Source organism: Pseudorasbora parva, chromosome 22, assembly GCF_024679245.1.
Source record: "Pseudorasbora parva isolate DD20220531a chromosome 22, ASM2467924v1, whole genome shotgun sequence".
In the NCBI taxonomy this organism is placed as follows: Eukaryota; Metazoa; Chordata; class Actinopteri; order Cypriniformes; family Gobionidae; genus Pseudorasbora; species Pseudorasbora parva.
Window position 1 is genome coordinate 38,586,823 of NC_090193.1, and position 24,640 is coordinate 38,611,462.

General features: G+C 37.3%; 1 protein-coding gene across 1 annotated transcript in view; it reads left to right on the forward strand.

Moving 5' to 3' along the window:
* LOC137058713 (CLIP-associating protein 1) overlaps nucleotides 1–23,093 on the forward strand; it is a 95,915-nt gene extending 72,822 nt beyond the window's left edge. Inside the window, exons 33-43 of the mRNA XM_067432102.1 lie at nucleotides 2,770–2,916; nucleotides 3,941–4,053; nucleotides 4,494–4,583; nucleotides 7,900–8,047; nucleotides 10,153–10,375; nucleotides 10,456–10,512; nucleotides 11,298–11,488; nucleotides 14,962–15,090; nucleotides 17,124–17,330; nucleotides 17,516–17,632; nucleotides 19,536–23,093. Of these exons, the coding sequence (XP_067288203.1) occupies nucleotides 2,770–2,916; nucleotides 3,941–4,053; nucleotides 4,494–4,583; nucleotides 7,900–8,047; nucleotides 10,153–10,375; nucleotides 10,456–10,512; nucleotides 11,298–11,488; nucleotides 14,962–15,090; nucleotides 17,124–17,330; nucleotides 17,516–17,632; nucleotides 19,536–19,622 (1,509 nt within the window). The 3' untranslated portion in view covers nucleotides 19,623–23,093. The remainder of the gene's footprint in view (nucleotides 1–2,769; nucleotides 2,917–3,940; nucleotides 4,054–4,493; nucleotides 4,584–7,899; nucleotides 8,048–10,152; nucleotides 10,376–10,455; nucleotides 10,513–11,297; nucleotides 11,489–14,961; nucleotides 15,091–17,123; nucleotides 17,331–17,515; nucleotides 17,633–19,535) is intronic.
* Nucleotides 23,094–24,640: the final 1,547 nt, after the last annotated feature.

Here is a 24,640-nt window from a genome sequence, read left to right on the forward strand (position 1 = left end):
AGAGATGTAAGCAGGTAGTGACCCCCGAACCTTGAGGCCGTCTGGCTGTCTCTCTTGGGCTTGTCTAACTCTGCTCTGGAAGGTTTTGCTCTAATGTTCGGTGATGCTCAGGCATGAAGGCTGTGAGCAGCTGATAACCGTCTTTCCTCATTTCTGCCACTAACACCGTTATCTGAATGACCTTTGACCTTTGGCAGTGGGGATGCCATGAATGAAAACAGGGCTGTGAGGGACAGACGTTCAGGGCAGGATTTTTATTTGCAAAAAAAAAAAAGTGTATTAATTGAAATAAAGCTGAAAATAACATTCAACGATGACACTTTTGAAATTAAAATTAGACTGGAAGTACATAAAAAAATAAGTAAGCCTAAATAATAATAAAAAAATAAATGACAACAAAATGCTTTTTTTTTTTTTTTTTTATAAATAAGAAAAACTAAATATTTTTTTTAACTAATAAAAATAACATCAAAAATCACTAAATATTAAACTGGAAATAAATAAAATAAATCTAAAAAAAAACAACAACAACAAAAAAACTAATAGAATAAAAATTACACCAAAAATTTCTACTAATTAAACCGTTAATAAATAAAAAGTAAATGTAACCTAAATAGTATATATATTTTTAACAAACCCTAATAAACATGACAAAGTTACACAATTTTTTAACTGAAAATAAATACAAATAAAGTAAACCTTAATAGTAATTTTTTTACTAATAAAAATGACAACAAAATGACTAAAAATGAAACTGAAATCAATACAAATTAATTCAATCTTAATTGTATTATTAAAAAACTAAACAAACAAACAAAAATGGATAAAAAATGACAACAAAATTATTAAAAAATAAACTGGAAATAAAAAAAGTTTTTTTTTTTTTTTAAAAAGCTCATAAAATTACATAAAATGACAAAAAAAAATAACAAAAATGTAAACGGAATATATACAAAATAGTACAAATAATACTTAAATAACACTGGTTCAGTTTTACTTTGATGTTTTTAGATTTCCATTAGACACTAAAAAACAATTAAAGAAAATAATGAATTGATGATCTATGACCATTCGATCTGAATTCTATCCCTCACAGTCTTCATGAATTCACTTCAGATTAAAAATGATGCCAACCCCTCACTAATGCATATCAAACTCAAATCATATCGCAGGAGACTGGCATGTTTGTCTTAGCACTGCAGATTCCTGTAGCGATGCTCCTCACCAGGTACAATGTCATCAGCCTCAAGCGTTGCTCATTTTCCCATCCTCGCTTGAAAGCAAATAATAGTGAAGTGACCAAATCTTCATATTTGATGTTCAATATGCAGCCATTTTGAGCAGGATTTTGGACCAATTAGGTTTGAGTGTGGGCGGAGCTACTCAGTGTAATACAGCAACATTAGAAACAAAATGACAGATAACGCTCGCTTGACACTTCTTTGGCATTGTGCCTGGTTATCTATAACGTTTGGCTTCTCGAGTAAATGTGTGTGTGTACTGGAAAACAGGACACATACTGATTTTTGCAGTGTGTAAATTCAGCATCTTGTGATTAGAAGAAGAACTGTTTCAGCAGTTATTAAATGTATATTTTGAAATGAAATCAGTTAAAGGGTTAGTTCACTCAAAAATTTAAATTAGCCCATGATTTACTCCCTCAACTCATCCTAGGTGTGTAAGACATTCTTCTTTCAGACGAACACAATCCGAATTATATTAAAAATGTCCTGGCTCTTCCAAGCTTTATAATGGCAGTGAATGGTTGTGATGTGAAACGTTTTTGAGATCCATAAAAATGTGCATCTATCCATCATGAAAGTGCATTCATCCATTATAAAAGTCTATCTATCCGTCATAAAAGTGCATCTATCCATCATAAGTGCATTCATCCATTATAAAAGTCTATCTATCCATTATAAAAGTCTATCTATCCATTATAAAAGTCTATCTATCCGTCATAAAAGTGCATCTATCCATCATGAAAGTGCATTCATCCATTATAAAAGTCTATCTATCCGTCATAAAAGTGCATCTATCCATCATAAGTGCATTCATCCATTATAAAAGTCTATCTATCCATTATAAAAGTCTATCTATCCATTATAAAAGTCTATCTATCCGTCATAAAAGTGCATCTATCCATCATGAAAGTGCATCCATCCATTATAAAAGTCTATCTATCCATTATAAAAGTCTATCTATCCATCATAAATGTGCATCTATCCATCATAAAAGTCCATCTATCCATCATAAAAGTGCATCTATCCATCATAAAAGTGCATCTATCCATCATAAAAGTGCATCTATCCATCATAAATGTGCATCTATCCATCATAAAAGTGCATCTATCCATCATAAAAGTGCATCTATCCATCATAAAAGTGTATCTATCCATCATAAATGTGCATCTATCCATCATAAATGTGCATCTATCCATCATAAAAGTGCATCTGTCCACCATAAAAGTGCATCTATCCATCATAAATGTGCATCTATCCATCATAAAAGTGCATCTGTCCATCATATATGTGCATGATAGATGCACTTTTATGGTGAATGGATGCACTTTTATGGACTTCAAAAATGACACAACCATTCACTGCCATTATAAAGCTTGGATTAGCCAAGACATTTTTAATAAACTCTAATTGTATTCGGCTGAGTGAAGAATGTCTTACACACATAGGATGACTTGAGGGTGAGTAAATCATGGGCTAATTTTAATTTTAGGGTGGTTGGGTGGTTTTCTGGTTGTGTGTTTTTCAGGCTGCTCAGATGGTGTTGATCGCCCTGTTTGAGCTGAACACCCCAGAGTTCACCATGCTGTTAGGCGCTCTGCCCAAAACCTTCCAGGACGGAGCCACTAAACTCCTGCACAGCCACCTGAAGAACAACAGTAACGCCGCCGCAGTGGTACAGACGCGCTGATCTCCCTCTCCATCGCTGTACTTCAGTCTTCATGATGTACACTGCAAAAAACGCTTCTCTTACTTAGTATTTTTGTCTTGTTTCTAGTCAAAATTTCAAAAAATTCTTACAGATTAAGAAACATTTACTAGACAAGGAAAAATGATTGTCTTGTTTTGGGAAAAAATAACTCAAAATTAAGAGGTTTTGCTAAAAAAAAAGATACATAATTTGCCAGTGGGGTAAGAACAATTATCTTGTTTTCAGTTTGAATTAAGATTTGTTTGTTTACCCCACTGGCAGATTATTTTGCTTATTTTAATTATTTTTTTCCCAAAACAAGACAAATATTCTATTTATAATAGACTATACTCTAATAGTCTATTAAATACTTCTTGTTTTAAGAATTTTTAGTAGCCTGACAAGCCAGATCCACATCAAGATGTTTGGTCTGGAAACTCACCATTGGCAGCTCAATCCGAGGGGTGGATAAATGGTTGTCTTTCAGACTCCCTCTGCACGCGATAGGATAGCGCTACACCAACCAGAGCAAGGAAGGTGAAGCAGAGCTCGCTGACAGATTAAACATTCGCCGTATCCGGTCGGCTAAACTCCGAACACATCTTACCTTCTTAAGAATGACTTCAGTGCCGTTCTTTGTTCTTTTCTCAGAGAAAAGCTTAACTCCAAGTCTTCCAGAGTCGCGGTCAAAGCTGATTCGAAAGACCGCCGCCGTTCACCAGTTTCTGTGTTTACTAGAAGCACGCGCACCCGTAACTCGGCCGTCATTATATTAAGCCCCGCCCACCGACTCTGTACACGATGTGATTGGCCCGACCAGAGTTTGGCGTTTACAGCTCAGAAGTGAACTGAGAGTTGCTAGACGACACTCGCGGCAAATTAGATTTGCTGCCGCTAGGGAGTGTCTATATTTCTAGGCTCTAGAAACAAGACAAAAATACTAAGTATGAAAAGCAATTTTTTTGCAGTGTAGTGGCCACTCGCTGACCTGTCTGTGTCATTGGTTAAGTCTCAGGTGACTCCCAGCAGCCCCGCAGGACGCGCCCCTCCCAGACACCCCGCGACCCGCACCAGCCCGCTGACGTCACCCACCAACTGCTCCCATGGAGGGCTTTCTCCCAGGTGCGTCACCAAATGATGTTTTTTTTCAAAACAAGGTTTGGGAGGAGAAATATAAAATAATTGACACAGGTGGGGAGAGCACTCAACTAATCAACAAGAAGTGTATATATATATATAATATATGCAGCCGTCTTACCTCCATTTTGTTGACAGTTTAACAGTTTATCAGCATCCCTCCACCACCCCTTCTCCACATTTTGCTCTTTTCTTAGTTCTAACCACTTACATACATGGGGTGGGGGGTGGGGGGGTACTCTGGGTTCGGACCAAAGTCCGAGCTCAAAGCCCTCCCCCCGAACAGCACAAAACTAACATGTAAGACGTGATTTATTGTTTGACCGCGTCATGTTTGTTCAGAACATGTAGCGGCTTTCAGCCTATCTTTCCTCTTTGTCTCTACTCCTCCCTGCTCTCTCTTCATCCTCCTCCTCTCGGCTCAGTCGTTTGTGGGGCTGGAGCTCAAAGACTTCTTCTCCTCTCACTCCCCCCACACCCCCTCTCCGGGCTCATCGGCGGGCGTATTCGCCCAGGTAACACACCTCGGCCCGGGCGTCAGGGCGCCTCCACTTAAGAGCAGGAATCTCCTACTTACATATCCATTTATTCATTAGTAGTCTAATGCTGTGTTCACACCGGACGCGAATGACGCAAATAAATCTCGCTATTCACGCGAAGTTGGACGTGTGAACATTTTGAATCCTTTTGCTTCATTCGCATGACATTCACTACACAACAGATGCTAATTTTGCGTAATGGGAGGGGGTTCTGCCAGGCAGCGGCAGTCGTCAGAAGGACTAGCTGAGTTAAGGCTGCTCTCACCGGGGTTAATGAGCGCTGAGCGCCACTGATCGCCTGGGTCTCACACCTCCGAAAACGCCAGATCAGATTTTAAAATAGCACTTTCTAATAAATAAACCACAGATTTGAGCTTTAAACAACTACATTCTTGCCTGAAAAACTCCTAGAACTACATTTTGTGACACAATAACAGTAGTATTTTTAAATTATTTTGGCCTTAGGGTTTCCCATCCGTCACTTCACCATGTGACAGCAGCAAGCAGGCTCCTGATTGGTCAACGCGGTGCATATATCCGGCAAAGTTCAGATTTTTCGAATTGCGCGTCCTGCGCGTCAAACCCTCAATTCACGTAATTCGCGGCGCCTCATTCGCGCGAATCGCGCCGCAGAATGACTATTCACGCCTCTGCTTTGACTTAACATGTAAATCACGCGTGCGAATCGCGTCATTCACGTCCAGTGTGAATTAAGCATTATAAATCAAACTCAATGCATGAGATTGAAAGGATTGTTTCGTGGTTAATTAAACCCAGAACGTTCTTTTTAAGGCGAGATGCTTCAGGAAAAAATAATGTTTTTTCATGCACTGGTCAATTTTGAGATGCTTCCATAATATTATTCTTTCAGGCTAGTGGAAAGAAAACATCCAAAATACGCATTTATGTGTAAATGTTCAACTTTTTGTCTGTAGATTTCAATCACAATGCATATCTTTAAAATCAGAAATCTCCACTTTAGTTTACACACACCCCATTTTTTTATTCTATTTTTTATTTAAAGTTTTATTCCTATGCGTATTCTGAAGGTTTGTTCGTATATCATTGATATCATTTTAATTGTGTTTTTTTTCTGGCTGTTTTCTATGGTAGCTTGTTTCCACCACAGAATTTTAAAAAAATTGCTACATTTTATCTTGCAATTCTGACTTTTTGTTCTCACAATTTGACTTTATACCTTGCAATTGCAAGTTTCTACACTGATCAGGAATAACATTATGATCACTGACAGGTGAAGTGAATAATAATAATAATTTTATGTATGACGCTCTTGCTTTCTGAAGAATCTACACTGATTATCTCTTCCTCACGGCTCCTGTTAGTGGGTGGGATATATTAGGCAGCAAGTGAACATTTTGTCCTCAGAGTCGATGTGTTAGAAGCAGGAGAAATGGGCAAGCGTAAGGATTTGAGCGAGTTTGACAAGGGCCAGATTGTGATGGCTAGACGACTGGGTCAGAGCATCTCCAAAACTGCAGCTCTTGTGGGCTGTTCCCGGTCTGCAGTGGTCAGTATCTATCAAAAGTGCTCCAAGGAAGGAACAGTGGAGAACCGAAAACACAGGGTCATGGGCGGCCAAGGCTCAATGATGCACGTGGGGAGCGAAGGCTGGCCCGTGGGGTCCGATCAAACAGACGAGCTACTGGAGCTCAAACTGCTCCAGAAGTTAATGCTGGTTCTGATAGAAAGCTGTCAGAATACACAGAGCATCTCAGTTTGTTGCGTATGGGGCGGCACAGCCGCTGACCAGTCAGGGTGCCCATGCTGACCCCTGACCCCGCCGAAAGTATACATGGTTTACCTGGGGAACACATGGCCCCAGGATGCACTATGGGAAGAAGGCGAGCCGGCGGAGGCAGTGTGATGCTTTGGCCAATGTTCTGCTGGGAAACCTTGGGTCCTCCATCCATGTGGATGTTACTTTGACACGCTCCACCTACCTAAGCATTGCTGAGACCATGTTCAGCCTTTCATGGAAACGGTATTCTGGTGGCTGTGGCTCTTCCAGCAGGATAATGCTCCTGACACAAAGCACAAACACTTCAGGAATGGTTTGAGGAGGACAACAGTTTAGGCGTTGACTCGGCCTCCAAATTCTCCAGATCTCAATCCAATCGAGCATCTGTGGGATGAGCTGAACAAACAAGTACGATCCATGGAGGCCCCACCTCGCAACTTATAGGACTTAAAGGTATTGGTTCATTTAGAACGATATGATCCGAAACGATTCAGTGACTTGAAATCAGTTCAGTAACCTTTTAGCCAAAAATTTTAATCGGTGTGACTTTTTTATTTCAATCGAATCGTTGTTAAAACGAATCGTTACACCCCTACTGCTAACATCTTAGTTCCAGATACCACAGCACACCTTCAGGGGTCTAGTGGTGTCCATGTCTCGACGGGTCAGCAAAAGGGGGACCAACACAATATAAGGTTATGTTTTGTAATACAATGTTATGCCTGATCGGCGTATCTCACAATTCGGAGAAAAAAGACAGTATTGCAAGTTATAAACTCGTAATTACGTGATATAAAGTTGCAATTGCAATTTTATATCTCCCAATTCTTAGAAACAAACTGTAGAGAGGTAAACTCACAATTGTAAGTTAAATAGTCAATTATTAATACAATTATTTGTTTAAATGTTTTATCCAGTGGAGGAAACAAGCTTCCACAATTTTCTGATTTACGGAGTGATAAAAAGATAAAAACGAAAGAAAAAAAAGCCTAACATCAAACATGAATTCTGAGCCTGGCTTTATCCAATCAGTTCAGATTTCTGTGCTGGAATTATATGCAAATTAGTGCATACTTAATAAGATGTTGTCTCATTTGCATATTTAAGCATGACATTTCAGAAAACTTGTACTACGAAACAATTGTCTTATTGTACTGATTAATCAACTGGAGAAAGTTGATTAGTTAAGTTTTTTTACACACTTCACCTGTAGTGTCTTGTCTTAAGAGTGAAACTCCTGAAATTTTGGCGACGTGACAATCTGTGTCCCACTTTTTCATCACTTTTGTGACGTCTTTCTGTCTCCATCCACCCAATTTCTTTTGTTTCCGCCGCTTTGCTTCATGGGGCTTGTGGCGAATGCAGATGTTTGCTAAGCGTCAATCTGTCCGTCTGAAACATTCAAGATGTGTCACTTTGCCTTTGCAGCTGAGCAGTAAACACATTCATCATGGCTTGTCGTGTGTCCGTCCTGTGTTTTGTTATATGTTGAAATCGGTGTGTATGGAGTCACGCCTCACTGTGTGTTTACAGTATGCTGGAGTACGACACGGAGAACATGAACTCTGAGGAGATCTTCAGCTCTTTGAGAGGCGTAACCGAAGCCATCCAGAGCTTCAGTTTCCGCAGTCAGGAAGAAATCCTCGAGCCCATCAAACGTGACGGCAAGAGGGAAGATACGGTGAGTACGACCACTAGCAAGATTGCCTTTAATCTGTTGCTCCGCTGTGACCGTAGTTGATCTATACTGACCAAAAAAGTTGTTTATGCTGCAGAACTTTTCAGGTTTAACAGCCCACAACCAGCAATAGTTTCACTGTTTTATAGTTTTAGTTTCAGCAACTCTCAAAACATAAATAATGTGACCACTTTAAAATAGCAACTATATAAAATGTATCAATAATAAAAATATATATTAAAGGGGGGGTGAAATGCTGTTTCATGCATACTGAGCTTTTTGCACTGTTAAAGACTATTTCTGTGTCAAAAATACTCCTTCCGGTTTCTCACAAGTTTCGGAGAGTTTTTTTCGAGTATGGGTCTACTTGACGTCGATAGAGCGGAAGGTCCTTGTATGGGCCGTACGGGCTCTTCTCCCGGTAGGGTGCGCGCGCGCGTGACTAGAGCGAGAGAGGAAATGCACGCCCATAAACACTCTCTCAGGTGCAGATCCAGTCGTCCGTGAACACTTATGTCGCGCGCCGCGCTCCACTTTATTCCTATGGGTGACGTCGAGCGACTTCAACGCTTCAGCACGGCATTCTGGGAAGGCAGCGCTGCATTTGAACCGATTTGAACGCAGAAATGGCGGGAAGCTTCAATGCATCGCTTCAGTCGCGTCTCAAAGTGGATTTACACGCCACTGCTGTCAGGACTTCACCAAATCATACCAAAGAAGGGTGTTTTTGACCAAGCGGTCCCAAAAACAGCTTTTATTGAAACCATGACTATAATAGAGAGGTGGAAGAGCGCCTCTGCAGAAGATGATCAACGCCTACTTCATCACTGTAACTCTGGCTCCGCCCACTGGAGTGTTAGTGAGATGACGAGGAGAGACGAACAGACTAAAAATAACATTACCTTTCAAAGGATCCTAATGCTAGGAATGTGCTTATTTATTCTCAACGATGTGAATGTCTCAGTTGAGCATTATTTCTGTGTATTCGGCACATTTCACTGTCGATTCTTTGGTAGATCAGTCGACGTTTCGGCGCATCATCCTATGGCATTATATTTATATATACAATCTAAATATAATGCCATAGATCTGTATACAATGCTATAGAACTAAATATAATGCCATAAATCTTAATATATCTAAAATCTAAATATAATTTATGTCAGCCAATCACAGCAGAGGCTAAAATCAGGGTAGGAAAATGCCTTTTATTTCTAAATTGACTAATTAATTATATTCATTATTAGTCATACTAACATTATAAGAGCAAACCAGGAAACAGTATAAAGTAATAAAACAATGCAGTTCATGACCTCTTTAAGATTAATTATAAATATACAAACACTACCGTTCAAAAGTTTGGGGTTGGTACGATTTTTTTGTAAAGAAATTTAACACTTTTATTCAGCAAGAGTGCAATCGGAAGTGACAGTAATGATATTTATAATGTTACAAAAGATTCTATTTTAAATAAATCCTGTTCTTTTAAACTTCCTATTCATCAAAGAATCCTGACAAAAAAGATTTGATCATCAAATCCTCATCTGAGAATGATTAGTGAAGGATCATGTGACACTGAAGACTGGAGTAATGATGATAAATTCAGCTTTGATCACAGGAATAAATTACATGTTACTTTATATTGACATAGAGAACAGCTGTTTTAAATTGTAATAATATTTCACAGTTTTTACTGTATTTTTGAGCAAATAAATGCAGATTAGCGAGCAGAAGAGACTTCTTTTTTATCTTTCCAATACACACGTGTTCATATATATATGATATGATATGAGATTCCCCCCTTCTACGTAAAGCGCTTTGAGTGCCTTGAAAAGCTCTATATAAATCGAACGCATTATTACTATTATTACACACACACACACACACACACACACACACACACACACACATACACAGCTGTGAAAAAAATTAAGAGACCACTTAACACTGAGAAATCCATGTTTTTCCACAGCTGTGTGTGTGTATATATATATATATATTTAAAAACAAGGATTCATAATCAGGATGTGCATTAATAATAATGTCGCAGTGGAGTTTGATTATAATCACTCAACAGGTTGAAGTTAATCACCATGTTTCTCACTCAGACCGGTGTGGCGTCGTCTGGTGTGGATCCTCGTCCGTCCACAGGTGTGATGGAGGGAGGCCGGACGGCGCTGGACAACAAGACGTCCTTATTAAACACACCGTCCTCTCGATCGCTCAGCGGCCCGTGGACACGCGAGTACAACCCCTACAACTACAGCGACATCAGCGCCTACGAGAAGGGAGCGCCCGCCGTGTTCGATGACGGCGAGCAGATCCGAGATGGTAAATGAACAAACGTCTACGGGAGAATTCCTCATGATGTTCACAGAAACAGGCCAACGTCTTTGGGTTTGTTCTTTCAGGTCGTCAGCAGGACTGTGGAGAAAACAAGATCATGCATCCCAAAGGGTTTTCTGCAGGTATGATGTTTTGAAGAGCACAAGTCGGCTTTTTTATCAATGAAAATCTCATTTAAAATCTCTAGATAATGTATAAACATGTCAAAACAGATTCTGAGGTTCTTAAACGGATCATTTCCACAAAAAACAGCCAAACTAAAAAAAAACATCAAGCGTTGAAGTAATCTAAAGGGTAGAGCATACTCCGGAAGAACAGAGAAAAAAGTTCTCGCTCCCAGGGCTGTGAGAACAAAATCAGCCGTGGTTGTTGTGCAAATGTATTGTTTAATACTATGTAACTACTATACGAGCTTGAGCTTTGGAAAGGCGCTATATAAATAAAACTACTTCTTCTTCTTCTTGGTTTGGGAGTTCTCGCAGTTTGTTCTCGGCACATCACCTGAGCAGAACATTTTCTTGCAGGTGTCCGAGAACTATTGTGTGATTGGTCAAACAATTAATGTGGGCGTGGTTAATGCGGAGAAACGCAGATGATCGGCACCTGCTTTTTTCGTGAAGTATGGAATATACTGGCCAGAACGAACTCTGTTTTTGTTCTTACCACCTCTAGAAAACGAACGAATTCTTTGTTCTTGCAGAGTATGTTCCAAGCTTAAATGTATAAACATGTCAAAACAGATTTACCATGAGCTTTGAGGTTATTAAACGGATCATTTCCACATTTAAAAATCTTGTGAACAGCCAAACTAAAAAAATCATATCTGAGCACTAAGGCTTGAATGTAGCCTAAATGTTCAGACTGACAGGTCAGTGTGTGTTTATTGTGGTGGGCTCTCATTGGTCAGGACCCGGTCAGCACCTGGAGATGGTTGGTGACCTGCTGAAGGAGCTGTCCAATCACAGCGAGCGTGTGGAGGAGAGGCGGGCCGCTCTGCTGGAGCTGCTGAAGGTCACGCGTGACGACAGTCTGGCCGTGTGGGAGGAGCATTTTAAAACCATGTTGCTGCTGCTGCTGGAGACGCTGGGAGATAAAGATGTGAGACACACACTCGTCTTCATCACACACACTCGTACAGAAACATACAGATAAGCAACAGAACAAACTATGCTCGGTTACTCAGAGGGCTCTAATGATCTGAGCAAATGATGCAGGTGCTCTTAGGGTACGTCCGAATCCACTTTTGCTAGCTTAACGACAAGAAAAAAGGTTGGCGTGCCATTGCAGGCGCATGGTCCAAAAGGGTTGTCCCCTTTGGACAACCAAAATAGTTATCGTAAATTTGAGTTTCCGAGGTAAAAAGTGCACTTGAAATCCCTCTGTTGTCGTGTTTGCCACTGGGGCATTTCGGAAATAATTTTGATACCCAAATTCCTGAGATGGGCGCACCATAAACTTTAAACATGTTGGTGGGGAGAACTAGCCTACTGCTGTGACAGGTAACGTTATATGATTTATTAGTTTTCCCTCCAAGACAGCTAGATCGTCTATAGTCTTGTATTTTATTGTAGCTAGTGTAGGTCTATATTTACATAGGCTACTCTAATCATTTGAAGCGTAGACTATTGTAGCCTACGTTTTATAGCTACACAACAAAAATTTGACCGAGATTGCAAAATCTAACATCTTAAATGTTTATTGTCAGTGTAGGCTATGTGACACTACATATAATTGGGTTTAATAAAAATGTCCCAATAAATATAGGAGAGAATAAACATGGTCCTGTTCATTCTGACAACAAAGCACTTGAATGCAACAAGCTCGTAATCACGACTTCTGAAGTGGGAAGTAGGACATTTCTGATAGCAGGTGAAGGCGGCATTAATGAGTCATGAGTGTGTTTTGGGCATAACGTGCAATAAACCAATCAGAGTCTCATCTCCCTTTCCCTTTAAAAGCCAGTTGCGCTCGCACCATGAGCGGATTCCCTATTCACATGAGGAGAGACTGAACGCTTCTCCAGAGAGGAATCCTTTTATTTTTAATATTTAAAAATGTGTGTGTGCTGCTGTGTGTCCCTGTGTGTGTAATAATCACAGTGTACACGTGTTGTGCTACGCCTATAGGCTCATATCACTAACACACTCTTTAAATAACACAGAAACATTTACATTTACATGTAATCATTTAGCAGACTCTTTTATCCAAAGCGACTTACAAAAAAGGGGAGAGCAATAGAAGCAACGAAACAAACAAGGCCAACCACCTGTAAGAGCTGTAAGAAGTCTTAATTAATTAGCACAGTACACTTTTTTTTTTCTCCCAGAAACACTGCACTATTGACTTTAGAGCAGGTGTGTGTTGGTCAATGGTCAGTTAATTTCAGTTCCTCACAATAGCAACGCTCCAACAATGCTCCTGATCACACCTGGGGTTCGTACTTCGTACCTCGCTTAATACATCTGAGATGATTTGACAGATGCCAAATCTTTAAATCCTGATAACTGATCTCTGGCTAATTTGGTTCTTCAAATGAATTTGCGGATTGGATTAAAATATCTGGATTAAGTTTTCTAAAATCACTGCTCGTGCCTGTGTTCCCTGAAGAAGGCAGATGATCGATACTCGGAAACATGATCAGCATTGCAGCGATTGGCTGGCGTCAAGACAACGTAATGACATCATATAATTAAAAAAGCCACCTGACCAAAAAACTTGTCAAAGGAAAAAACACAAATTTCTGGACCTTTATAAGGAAACAGACACACGACCAAACCAACATAAAAGTTAGATAAATTAAATATGCACCGTTTTGATGAACATGATTACCAATGATATTCACAATTTTATAATATTTGTACACACTTTACATTTTTATTTAAATGTTGTAATTTCATTTTTAATTCAATTTGAAGCAGATTTGTTATGTGACAGCATTAAAGTTTCTCAACGGTCAAGATCAAATTATCTGCATCTCTTGAGCTGCATCAAGCCATCCCATAATATCCGTCATCACGCAAATTAATGCATGATGAAGATTAACTGCACAACGTGTGTAAACCTCCAATACAATAAAGTAATTATTCCATCATAATTCAATCTCTCAATCAAGTGACTGTGTCTATAGTATTATACGCACATTTTACACAACATTAAAATATTATTTTCAAATAAACTTTTATATTTGTTATTATTTAAAATTATTATTAATATTGCCCCTGGTTCAGTAATGAACTCTTGTAATAAACTCGCAGTGGCTGGGACAGATTTTAAGTATCGCCTCAAGATGTGATCTAATCCGGTTTACATGAAATAAACTCCCGAGCAGGTTTAAGCTAACGGACCTGTTGTCACGTCTAACACAAAGTAAAACTGGTGCGAGGACTCAAGTGCAGAAAATGATAATTTTTTTATAAAATAAAACAAACTCGAAACAAAACCCACGAGGGGAGAAAACACATAATCATAAAACATAAACCAAAGCCTCAAACATACCAAAGGACTCACGGGGAACCGGGTGACGTAGACAATACATACAACGATCGTTTTATTATGCCCTTCACTCGCAAACTTCCCTCCGGCTCCTTCACTCGGATGTGTGTCATTGCCTACGTTGCATGAGTGCCCACTACTGGCGGAAACTTTGCAATGAACTGAACTGGAACGCCCTAAGCCCATGATCACTTCGAATCCACTTTGGAGTTGATATATTATTTATTTTTTACCTTTACGAAATTGTTTAATGCAGCATTCTATATGTATATGGATGTGTTTGGGTTGTTTTAAATGTTTTTAAAAATAGTTATAGTTGTTTGTGCTGGGGTAAATTAAACGTGGTGACGTCACAATCGCGTTGCATTGTGGTATATGAAGCTGCCTGAAGTGTACATATGAAGTAGACTCGCTCACTCAGTCAAAATCGAGGGAGCAAGGGTCTGTCCATACAAACTTCCCTTGTCCACTTCACGAAGTGGAACGCACTTCAAAATGGCAGCGGGGATTCCCCCAAGGGGAAGCGCTTAGGGAAGTTTGCAAGTGCGTGTCTTAAAGTGGAGTGGAACGCAGCACAAGACTGACAAACACAAGGAGCTTATAAAGGGAAGAAATCAAAAGGGAATCAGGAGACACAGGTGGGGCCAATAAACACTAATCAGATAACAAGGGGGAGGGAACTGACAATGACAGGAGCACATGCTCAACATCACAAAACCCACATGTGCACACAAGACAGGACAGGCATGTGACACCTGTTGCTATGACAGCAAATCCAGGATGAGCTTCGAAGAACCAAACAATCCGAGATCAAGCCAAACCGTCAACAATCAAATCCAGCTAACTGAGTTAGCCACGTATGAAGACCAAGCCCCTGGTTTAGATCAGACGCTCATGGGTGCACCAGTGCTATTTAAACAACGTAGCGCTGTGATGTGATAGGGCCCTAAAGGTTTCTTGGCGAAACTGGTCCTTATAATCAACAAGATATGGTTCAATATTTAAAATCAATGCAGATGCAACTATAGTTATTGTCTTGTGATTCTCCCACTGACGTAATGATGTTTGTGTGTCCGCAGCACACCATCCGAGTGCTGGCGCTGCGCGTCCTGAAGGAGATCATGCGCAGTCAACCGGCGCGCTTCAAGAACTACGCTGAACTCACCATCATGAAAACACTGGAGGCTCATAAAGACTGTCATAAAGAGGTGAGCGCGAGCGACACTCTCTAAAACAAGCTTTAAAATCAACTAAAACTGCTAAAAATCACCCCCTCAACAACTGCACTTTATCTTTGAAGAACCAGGATTCCCTTATATGATATATGAGGAAGGCTATTTATTATTTATTTTTATTATCATTAACTAAAACCATGAAAACAGTATAATAATAATTAAACAAACGAATAAAATAAACATTAACTGAAATAAAATGAAAAATAAAATAACTATTTTAATTCAGCTATTTTATTTCATTTTAGTTTAAGCTAAAATAACAAACTAAACGTATTAGAAAACTTGTTAAAAACTTAATACTAACATTAAATAAAAAACTATATAGACAAAAACCTATTTTATTTATTTATATCTAAAATAAAATACAAATAAGGACAGAATCTTTTAAATTTGAACTAAAATGAAAATTAAAACAGAATATATATATATATATATATATATATATATATATATATATATATATATATATATATATATATATATATATATTCCTTTAAAAAAAAAATATATATATATATATATATACATATACTTATAAAATATATATATAAAATATAAGTTTAATACTTTTTTAGTATCCTTGTATGATAGTTATTATAATATAACTTTTATATTAAAAAAACGTTTTTATATTCACATTTTTATATGGTTTTTATTTTTATAATTTTGGTTTTATGTTGATTTTTAATGACATCTTTAATAAAATCTTTAAAGTGCATTGACATTTTTATTAAGAATATAATTTTTTTTCTAGCCATGGTGAAAACTGAGTAAAAATAAATGTACAAATCTGTAAATTAACCAGAATCCCTTCAGCTCTTATAACATCTGAAATCATGAAATTTCATTGGTTTTAATTTAAATTATAATTCTTTCAGTTATTATATGGTTTAATACATTTAATATACCAATTTATTGTATCATTGAGATATTATAGTTTTTATGAATATTTTTATTTTATATTTTTGGTTTTGTCTTGATTTTAGTAAAAATTTTAGTCATTTATGTTTTTTGTCTCTATCGTTTTATGCATTTTTATTTCAGTTTTAGTACATCAAGTTAAACTAAATGAAAATGAGAAATGTTGCCTTGGCAAATTTCAGTGAACTTTTATTTTATAAGTAAGAAAATAAGTATGTTTTCTTATGTAACTATAATAGCCCTGATTTATAGTTAATTAACAGTGTCATTACAGCAGATGCACCAGAGGAAACATATGAAGCTACATGAATATTGTTGTGGACAGTGAGGGGTCATGAGGTCCGAATGGTTCAGAAGGGCTGCTCTAAACCACTGGTTCTTCACCTATAGAGACGGAGCGTATTTAAGCCACGCCCACACCGGGGGGAAACAATCCAACGCTCTCCATTGACTTTGTATTGCGTGAGGCTGCTTCCTTGTCATTTCGGACTTATTACAAAAACAGAACAATGTCTAGAAGCTGTTATGTTTATTAAATGAATATTTATTATTATTATTATTATTATTATTATTATTATTATATGTGACAAGGTGTGCAGCAAACAAGCTAAAAAACACAGAACTATATTTTTATAAGCTCTCGACCCAAAAAAACCAGAGCGTTTAAGGAGACAAAATGGATACAGGCATGAAGCTTTAGCAGGAAGAATGGGTAGATTTTGGGATCCTGACACTCAGTATGTCTACGTGTGCATTTTGTCAAATATCCAAATGTAAGATTTATATCCACAGCTTTCCTGCATGTTTTATATTTCCTGTCTCTGATGACGTTCCCCTCCAGTAGGCGTAGTTCTCACTGTAATATAGCATGTCGCGCTATTGTTTTCTGTACACCTTGTCACTTATCAGCTTTTAGACATTGTTCGTTTTTTTGTTATAAGTCAGAAATAACAAGGAGGCGGCTTCCCACAATAGAAAGGCAATGGAGACGGTTTGTTTGTTTTCCCCACCGGTGGGCGTGGCTTTCAGATTATGACGCGTGTCGCTCTGTCTATCACACTAGTGATGTTTCCTATGCTCCACAGGTCGTGCGGGCCGCAGAAGAAACGGCCTCCACGCTGGCCGGATCAATCCACCCCGAGCAGTGTATCAAAGTCCTGTGTCCCATCGTCCAGACGGCCGACTATCCCATCAACCTCGCCGCCATTAAAATGCAGACCAAAGTTATCGAGCGGATTCCCCAGGATTCCCTGGTTCAGCTTCTGCCCGACATTATCCCAGGACTGTTACAGGTATAGAAACACACAGACACACACTGATGCAGAGACTGACAGCGAGATAAACCTGTGTGTGTGTGTGTGTGTGTGTGTGTGTGTGTGTGTGTGTGTGTGTGTGTGTGTGTGTGTGTGTGTGTGTGTGTGTGTGTGTGTGTGTGTGTGTGTGTGTGTGTGTGTGTGTGTGTGTGTGTGTGTTTCAGGGTTATGACAACACTGAGAGCAGCGTACGCAAGGCCAGTGTTTTTTGTTTGGTGGCCATTTATTCTGTCATCGGTGAAGATCTGAAGCCTCATCTACAGCAGCTGACCGGCAGCAAGGTCAGATATTAGCAATATATTCATTTATGTGTCATAAGTCTCATGGGTATATTTGTGGCAATAGCCAACAATAGACTTTATGGGTCAAAATTATTAAACAAAATTATGCCAAAAATCATTAGGATATTAAGATCATGTTCCATTTAAGATATTTTGTAAATTTCCTACTGTAAATATATATAAAAAATATTATTAGTAGTAATATGCATTGCTAAGGACTTTATTTGGACAACTTTAAAGGAGATTTTCTCAATATTTAGATTTTTTTGCACCCTCAGATTCCAGTATCTTGTTGTATAGCTGCATCTTGACCAAATTTTGTCCTATCCTAACAAACCATACAGCAATGGAAAGCCTATTTATGATGCATCTCAATTTTAAAAAATGGACCAGTTAAAAAAAAAAAAAAGTGGTCCAGGTCACATATAAGGTTTGATATTCAAGAACACATACATAGGCTTCGATTTAAATAATAATTAGATTCATTTTAAATAGATTTGTCTATTTATAATCAACATTTTGTCTACCATGTTGAGTGGATTTTGGGTGGTTGCTTGTTGCAGTGCATTCTCTCTATTGAAGGGCGTACAGTCACTTTGTACGATTTTTTACCTTTTGCTCATCAAGGCTGCATTTATTTCATCAAAAATACAGTAAAAAACGTGAAATATTACTATTTATAACAGCTGTTTGTCTATGTGAATATATAGTAAAGTGTAATTTATTCCTGTGATCAAAGCTGAATTTATCATCATTACTCCAGTCTTCAGTGTCACATGATCCTTCACTAATCATTCTCATATGATATAAGAAACATTTATGATTATTATCAGTATATATTGTCATATTTTTGTGGAAACCCTGATACTTTTTATTTGTCAAGATTCTTTGATGAATAGGAAGTTTAAAAGGACAGCTTTTATTTAAAAATAGAGATCTTTTCTACATTTTAAATGTCTTTACTGTCATTTTTGATCCATTTAATGTGTCCTTGATGAATAAAAGTGTTAAAAAATGTTTTAATGTAAAATGTCTTGCTAAAATTATGTCTCTTGGAAGGCAGCATAATGTCTCGGTGTGATTTTATTATCATTGATATACTAATATAGTTTTTGTTCATATTTTGAAGTATATCTTATTTTTTATAGTTTTCTATTTTCATTTTAGTGGGGAAAAAATAATTTTCTTGTGGTTTTGTCATTTTATTTTATTTTTATGTTTTAATTATTTTAGTTATTCAACTTTAACTAAACAGAAATTTGAAATGTTGCTTTGGCAACTATAGCTAAAATGAAAAAAAGCTTTATTTCTTTATTTTAAAAATAGTTTTTATGGTTACTTTTAGTTTTAGTTTGATAATAACCCTGTAATGTTTCCAGCACCTGCGATCCCTTAAAGGGATAGTTCAACCAAAAATGAAAACTAGCCCTTGATTGACTCTCCCTCAAGTCATCCTAAGTGTGTAAGACGAACACAATCAGAGTTATATTACAAAAATATCCTGGCTAATCCAAGCTTTATAATGGCAGCCCAAAATTTGACACCCAAAAAAGTGCATCCGTCCATTATAAAAGTGCTCCACACGGTTTCAGGGGTTAATAAAGGCCTTCTGAAGCGAAGCAATTGGGTTTTGTAAAAAAAAAAAAAAAAATGCCGAGCACTTTTATAATGGATGGATGGATGCAGTTTTTGGGGTGTCAAATTTTGGGCTGCCATTATAAAGCTTGGATTAGCCAGGATATTTTTGTAATATAACTCGGATTGTGTTTGTCTAACAGAAGAATGTCATATACACCTAGGATGGCTTTGGGGATAATATGGGGTGAACTATCCCTTTAAAATACTGTCTAGGTAGGCAGCAGACTGTGGTTTGTGTGCCTGAAGTCTTGTTTTGTCTCCACAGATGAAGTTACTGAATCTGTACATCAAACGAGCTCAAACCACCAACAGCAACAGCAGCAGTTCTTCAGACGTCTCGTCTCACAGCTGAACGTCTTCTCCAGCTCTTTCCTAAACTCTCTCAAAAGACTTTGCACATTTCTCCATCGTGCGAGTCGATCTGGTTTAGGTGCGCATTTGCTTTATTAAAGGGCACATGATTCATTTAACAGGTGCAACCACTTACACGACTTTAACCGCAGCCCGCTGGGGTTTGTGATTGGTTGCGTTTGTGCTTGAACGAACATCTGCTAGTGTGTGTGTGTGCAGCAGTTGAGCCTTTGTGTGTGAGAGAACTGTTGCGAGGGCTTTTATTCTCTAATGCTTTATTACTTTATACCGTTACATTTTTGCAGTGGCTTTTAACTTCCATATATTCGAAACAAGCACACGTAAAGTTCTGTCCAGTCGGCCAATCAGGAGTCGTGTTACTTACCTCCAGCGTCACCACTCGTTAGTGAAGACGTCATTTGTTGTTTCATGTCTTAACGCTGCTCGAGTTCTCTAGAACACTTTTTTTTTTTGTGTGTGTGGCGAGTGTCATTTTGTTTGGGGCATCTGAAAATATGCAAGAACAGAGATTGTATTTGTACAGTATTTGTTTCATGTCTGACCAACAGAGGTTTTGTTCAAAGTCCGATTGTAAGAATATTAGAGCAAGTTTAGTTTGAAATCTCTCATTCCAGAAAAAGATATTTTAGACGGACCATGATTGTTTCAACACTAATCGGGGGTTTTATGTCTCCTTTTTGTGATTAAAGGACCAGATTGATATAATTTTGTTTTAAGATTTGATAATCTTAGATGGGAATAATTACCAGAAAGCATTAAAATCTCCCTCAGTGTTCATTTACAAATCAAACCGATGATCCAAAACGAGACTGAATCAGGTTTGGCCTTTTCAAATGAAAGCTTCCACTTACAAACACTAAATCTGCAACAGGATTATTGACAAGTTTTAGAGCAATAATTTTAACAACATTTTGTTTAATCCAAATTGGATTTTTACCCAGTAATTTAGGACGGTTTGTGCCTGTTCGGCCGTTTAAAGTGCTCAGCTAGTCTTTTTGTAAATGGTTTTAAATCTTGGTGCTTAAATGAATCACGTAAATTTAGATTTCATTGCTTTTTCCTTTTTTTCTGATATGAATTTAAGCGCCTTACCATGAAAAGAAAGTAAATATTATCCGCTCTTGTTAAAAGTCCCAAAGAACATTCCACACAAAAAACTGGTGATTTTGTGGAGTGAATCATCTGTAATCCTTCTAGTATTTGTTCCAATTTATTCATTTAGTATAAAATGAAGATTATATAATTTAGGGTACATTTACACGCCAATGATGTACTAAAAACGGAAATGTTTTTCCTTTGCGTTTTTCACGCACAGACGATAGCTTTGTCAAAATGTTCCGTGAATATCGATGTATTCTGCTGCCAGGCCAGTAGATGGCGATGTCACTTTGTAAAAGAAACGATGTGCCTTTAGACTGTATGTGTAGTACGCATGACACATTACAGACAAAAACAGTATCGTTTTCATAATCTTGCACTTTGAAACCCGTTTTTAAAAGTTAGCATTTTCAGGCCCCCAAAACGCTGTTGTGTAAACGAGAAAACGACCGCTTGAAACATTTATTTATATAATTATTATAAACTATTATTATTTTGATTCATTATAACCCATCTAGTATTTGTTACAATTTACTAATTTAGTATAATAAAATTAATGACGAAGATAATATAATTTAGGGTACGTTTACACAACAAAGGTGCACTAAAAACGGAAAGGTTTTTCCTTTGTGTTTTCCGCTTATAGACGACAACGTTGCCAAAACGATCCCCTAAAATCGCTGTATTCTGCTGTCGGGTCAGTAGATGGCGATGACACTTTGTAAAGAAACGCTACACGCGTATAGACTGAACATGCAATACGTATGATGTCAGTTTTTATAGTTTAGATGATCTTTTGGTTTTCGAAAAATTGCACATTAAAAAACTTGTTATCATAAGTTTGTTTTCAGGCCCGTAAAAGAAAGTGGAAAACAGTGTGGTGTAAATGGCCTCTTAAATGTTAAACGTTTATTCCTAAGGGGCTGTTTACACAACGCCGTTTGATACGCAGCAGAATACAACAACTTTAGTCGTTTTAGTCTGCATGCAGGCAATCAATACACACGAGCTGAAGAACTGATTCCCTCGTGTCCTTCACTACTTTTCATTTTTGTGAAGTGAATCCTTCTAGTATTCGTTACAATTTATTAATTTAGAATATAAAATAAACAATGAAGGTGGAGTTCGTTTACACAACAACTGTGCACTAAAAATGTAAAGATTTGTCAAAATGATCCCTATTCACACGGATCCGTGAAAACCACCAAAATCGCTGTATTCTGCTGCCAGGCCACTAGATGGCGCTGACACTTGGTAAAGAAAAACTACGCGCCTATAGACTGAACACATAACGCGCATGACGAGTCGATAATGGTATCTTTTCAAAAGCTTGTACTTTAAAATGTTAAAGCCTGCAAAGCACAGTTTCGTGTAAATTATCGGCCAAAATGCTGAAAAAGATGAGGTTGAAAACAGTATTGTGTAAATGACCCCTTAAATTTTAACAAAAACCTGAGCACTTTTTCTACGTTTTAGCCGTTTATTTACACAACAACGCCGTTTTGCGGACCTGAAAACCTGAAAAACTGTTTTTGAAAACAATACTGCCATTGTCTCCGCATAAACTATAAAAACGGTGACGTAATGAGTATTAAGTGTTCAGTGTACAGGCGTGTAGTGTTAATTTACAAAGTGACATCACCATCTACTGGCCTGACAGCAGAATACAGCGATTTTAGTGTTTTTTTGCTAAAAACGGTGTCGTGCAAATGTCCCCTTACATTTTAAACGTTTATTCCTAAGGGGCCGTTAACAAAAAACGGAAAACTTTTTGTGTGTTTGGCCACTTATTTACATGAAAACAGCATTTTGGCAGACTGAAAAACGCACTTTTGAAAACAGGTTTCAAAGTGCAAGTATTTAAAAGCGATACCATCATTGTCTTCATATAAAACTATAAAAACTGTGACGTCATGCATGTTGCGTGTTCAGTCTGTAGGCGCGTGTTTCTTTACAAAGAGACATCGCCATCTACTGGCCCGGCAGCAGAATACATCGATTTTCATGGATCATTTTGACAACGTTATCGTCTGTGTACGAAAAACTCAAAGGAAAAACATTTCCGTTTTCAGTACGTCGTTCTCATGTAAACAAACCCCTAAACACAAGATTTCTGGACTCTGCATGCAGGCAATCAATACACAAGAACTGAAGAACTGATTCGCTCGTGTCCTTCACTTCATTAATGCTGGTAAGAGAATCAAATATCGAGATTGTAAATACTTTATAGTGAACTACATATGGACCTGCTAGAATCTTTCATTCAGTATGATAAGACCAACCCTGATGTTCCCGCTTCACTAGTGAACTGTGGATCAAACTCATTTACTGAAGGGAAGATGAAGAAGTTTTGCATAAAGTAGATCCAGACATAGAGCTTCACATGCTGCGCATGCCCTCGGTTTAGATGCTCATGTTTAATATCACGCCTGTATTTATTTTACACGTTGTGCTTTATGTCAGCTGTATATATATATATGAACTGTTTTGTTAACTTTCACCTGTGTAGAATTTGCTATCTGTAAACTATTTGCTCTAGATAAACGAAACCTGAGTTTTCCACTTGTGTGTCCGAGTGAGTTTTATTTTAGTAGCCTGAAATCACGCAGGGATTATTGTGACATTAACGCTTGCTGATTCTGATCTTTAAATATTTATCCAGGTGTTGATATTGAGGTTATTAATGGTGATTTTTCAGATCAATCCCTGCAGGTTTAATGCTGATGCGTCTGTGTTTTCTCGTGCGGATCCGTCGACGAGTTGTTCTCTTTTAATCACGTCAGTCTAATTGCAGGATGTTTCATCAGAACAGATTCATTCCTGTCAGAACAGCCCGAGTTTATACTTGACTGAGGATTTTACGATTTTACATTTGAGGTAACACTATACTATATATACTTAATATTTATAAACTGTAGTGAATACATTAATTGAGTTCTTCATTCATTGTCACTCTTTATTGTTTAATTAGCTCTAACAACATTAACTGTAAATAGTTCTCACTTTTGATTAGCTCACGGAAAATGGCATTAATTAAGTGCTTTAAACCAAACTTTATTGGACATTAATTGCATTCATATTCAGTGTTCTTTTAAAATAGATATAAATACATTAAACACACACACATTGGGTTTTATAGGGACTTTCCATAGAAATAATGAGTTTCATACTTTACAAACTGTATATTATTTCCCCTAATCCTTACTAATGTACTTTAACAACTTGATATTATAAACATATATTTGTATGAAATTCATATTAAGAACATTATTTTATTTATGTTTAGCTTTGTAGATAAGCTTCATGTATTTGTAAACATTTGAATGAACTTTTAATAATGCAATTAATGCCCATTAAAGTTTGGTTTAAAACACTTAATTAATGTCATTCTCCGTGACCTAATCTAAAGTGAGAAAATGTACATTAACTACAGTTTATGAAATATGAATTAACAATTAGGAAATGATTTGTAAATACTTTGTTACACTATAGATATTATTAAGTGTTACCAAGAAAATGTTCAAATCATTATTTACCCCAAAAACAAAATAAATATCTTGCATAAGAAAATAAGACCATTAAGATTTTTCTAAATCATCATGATATCATTACAAACATCTTTACATTTTAAATGATCAATGTTTTGATTTTGAAAATTTGAATTGGAGAATTTGATCCTAAATGTGATTAATTATCGATATCCTGGAATGTTTTGCTTTTGCATTTCGCAGAATTTGATCTTAAATGTGTTTAATTGTCATGAAAATACACTCAGTGCCAAACCTCTGGTCCTGAAACAGAGCTCATTTCTTTTTGCCAAATTAAATGTGGCTTTTGGTGACCTGAGCATGTTCTTGAAAGGCTTTTGAAACCTAATTTAATCCTAAATTAAATCTTGAA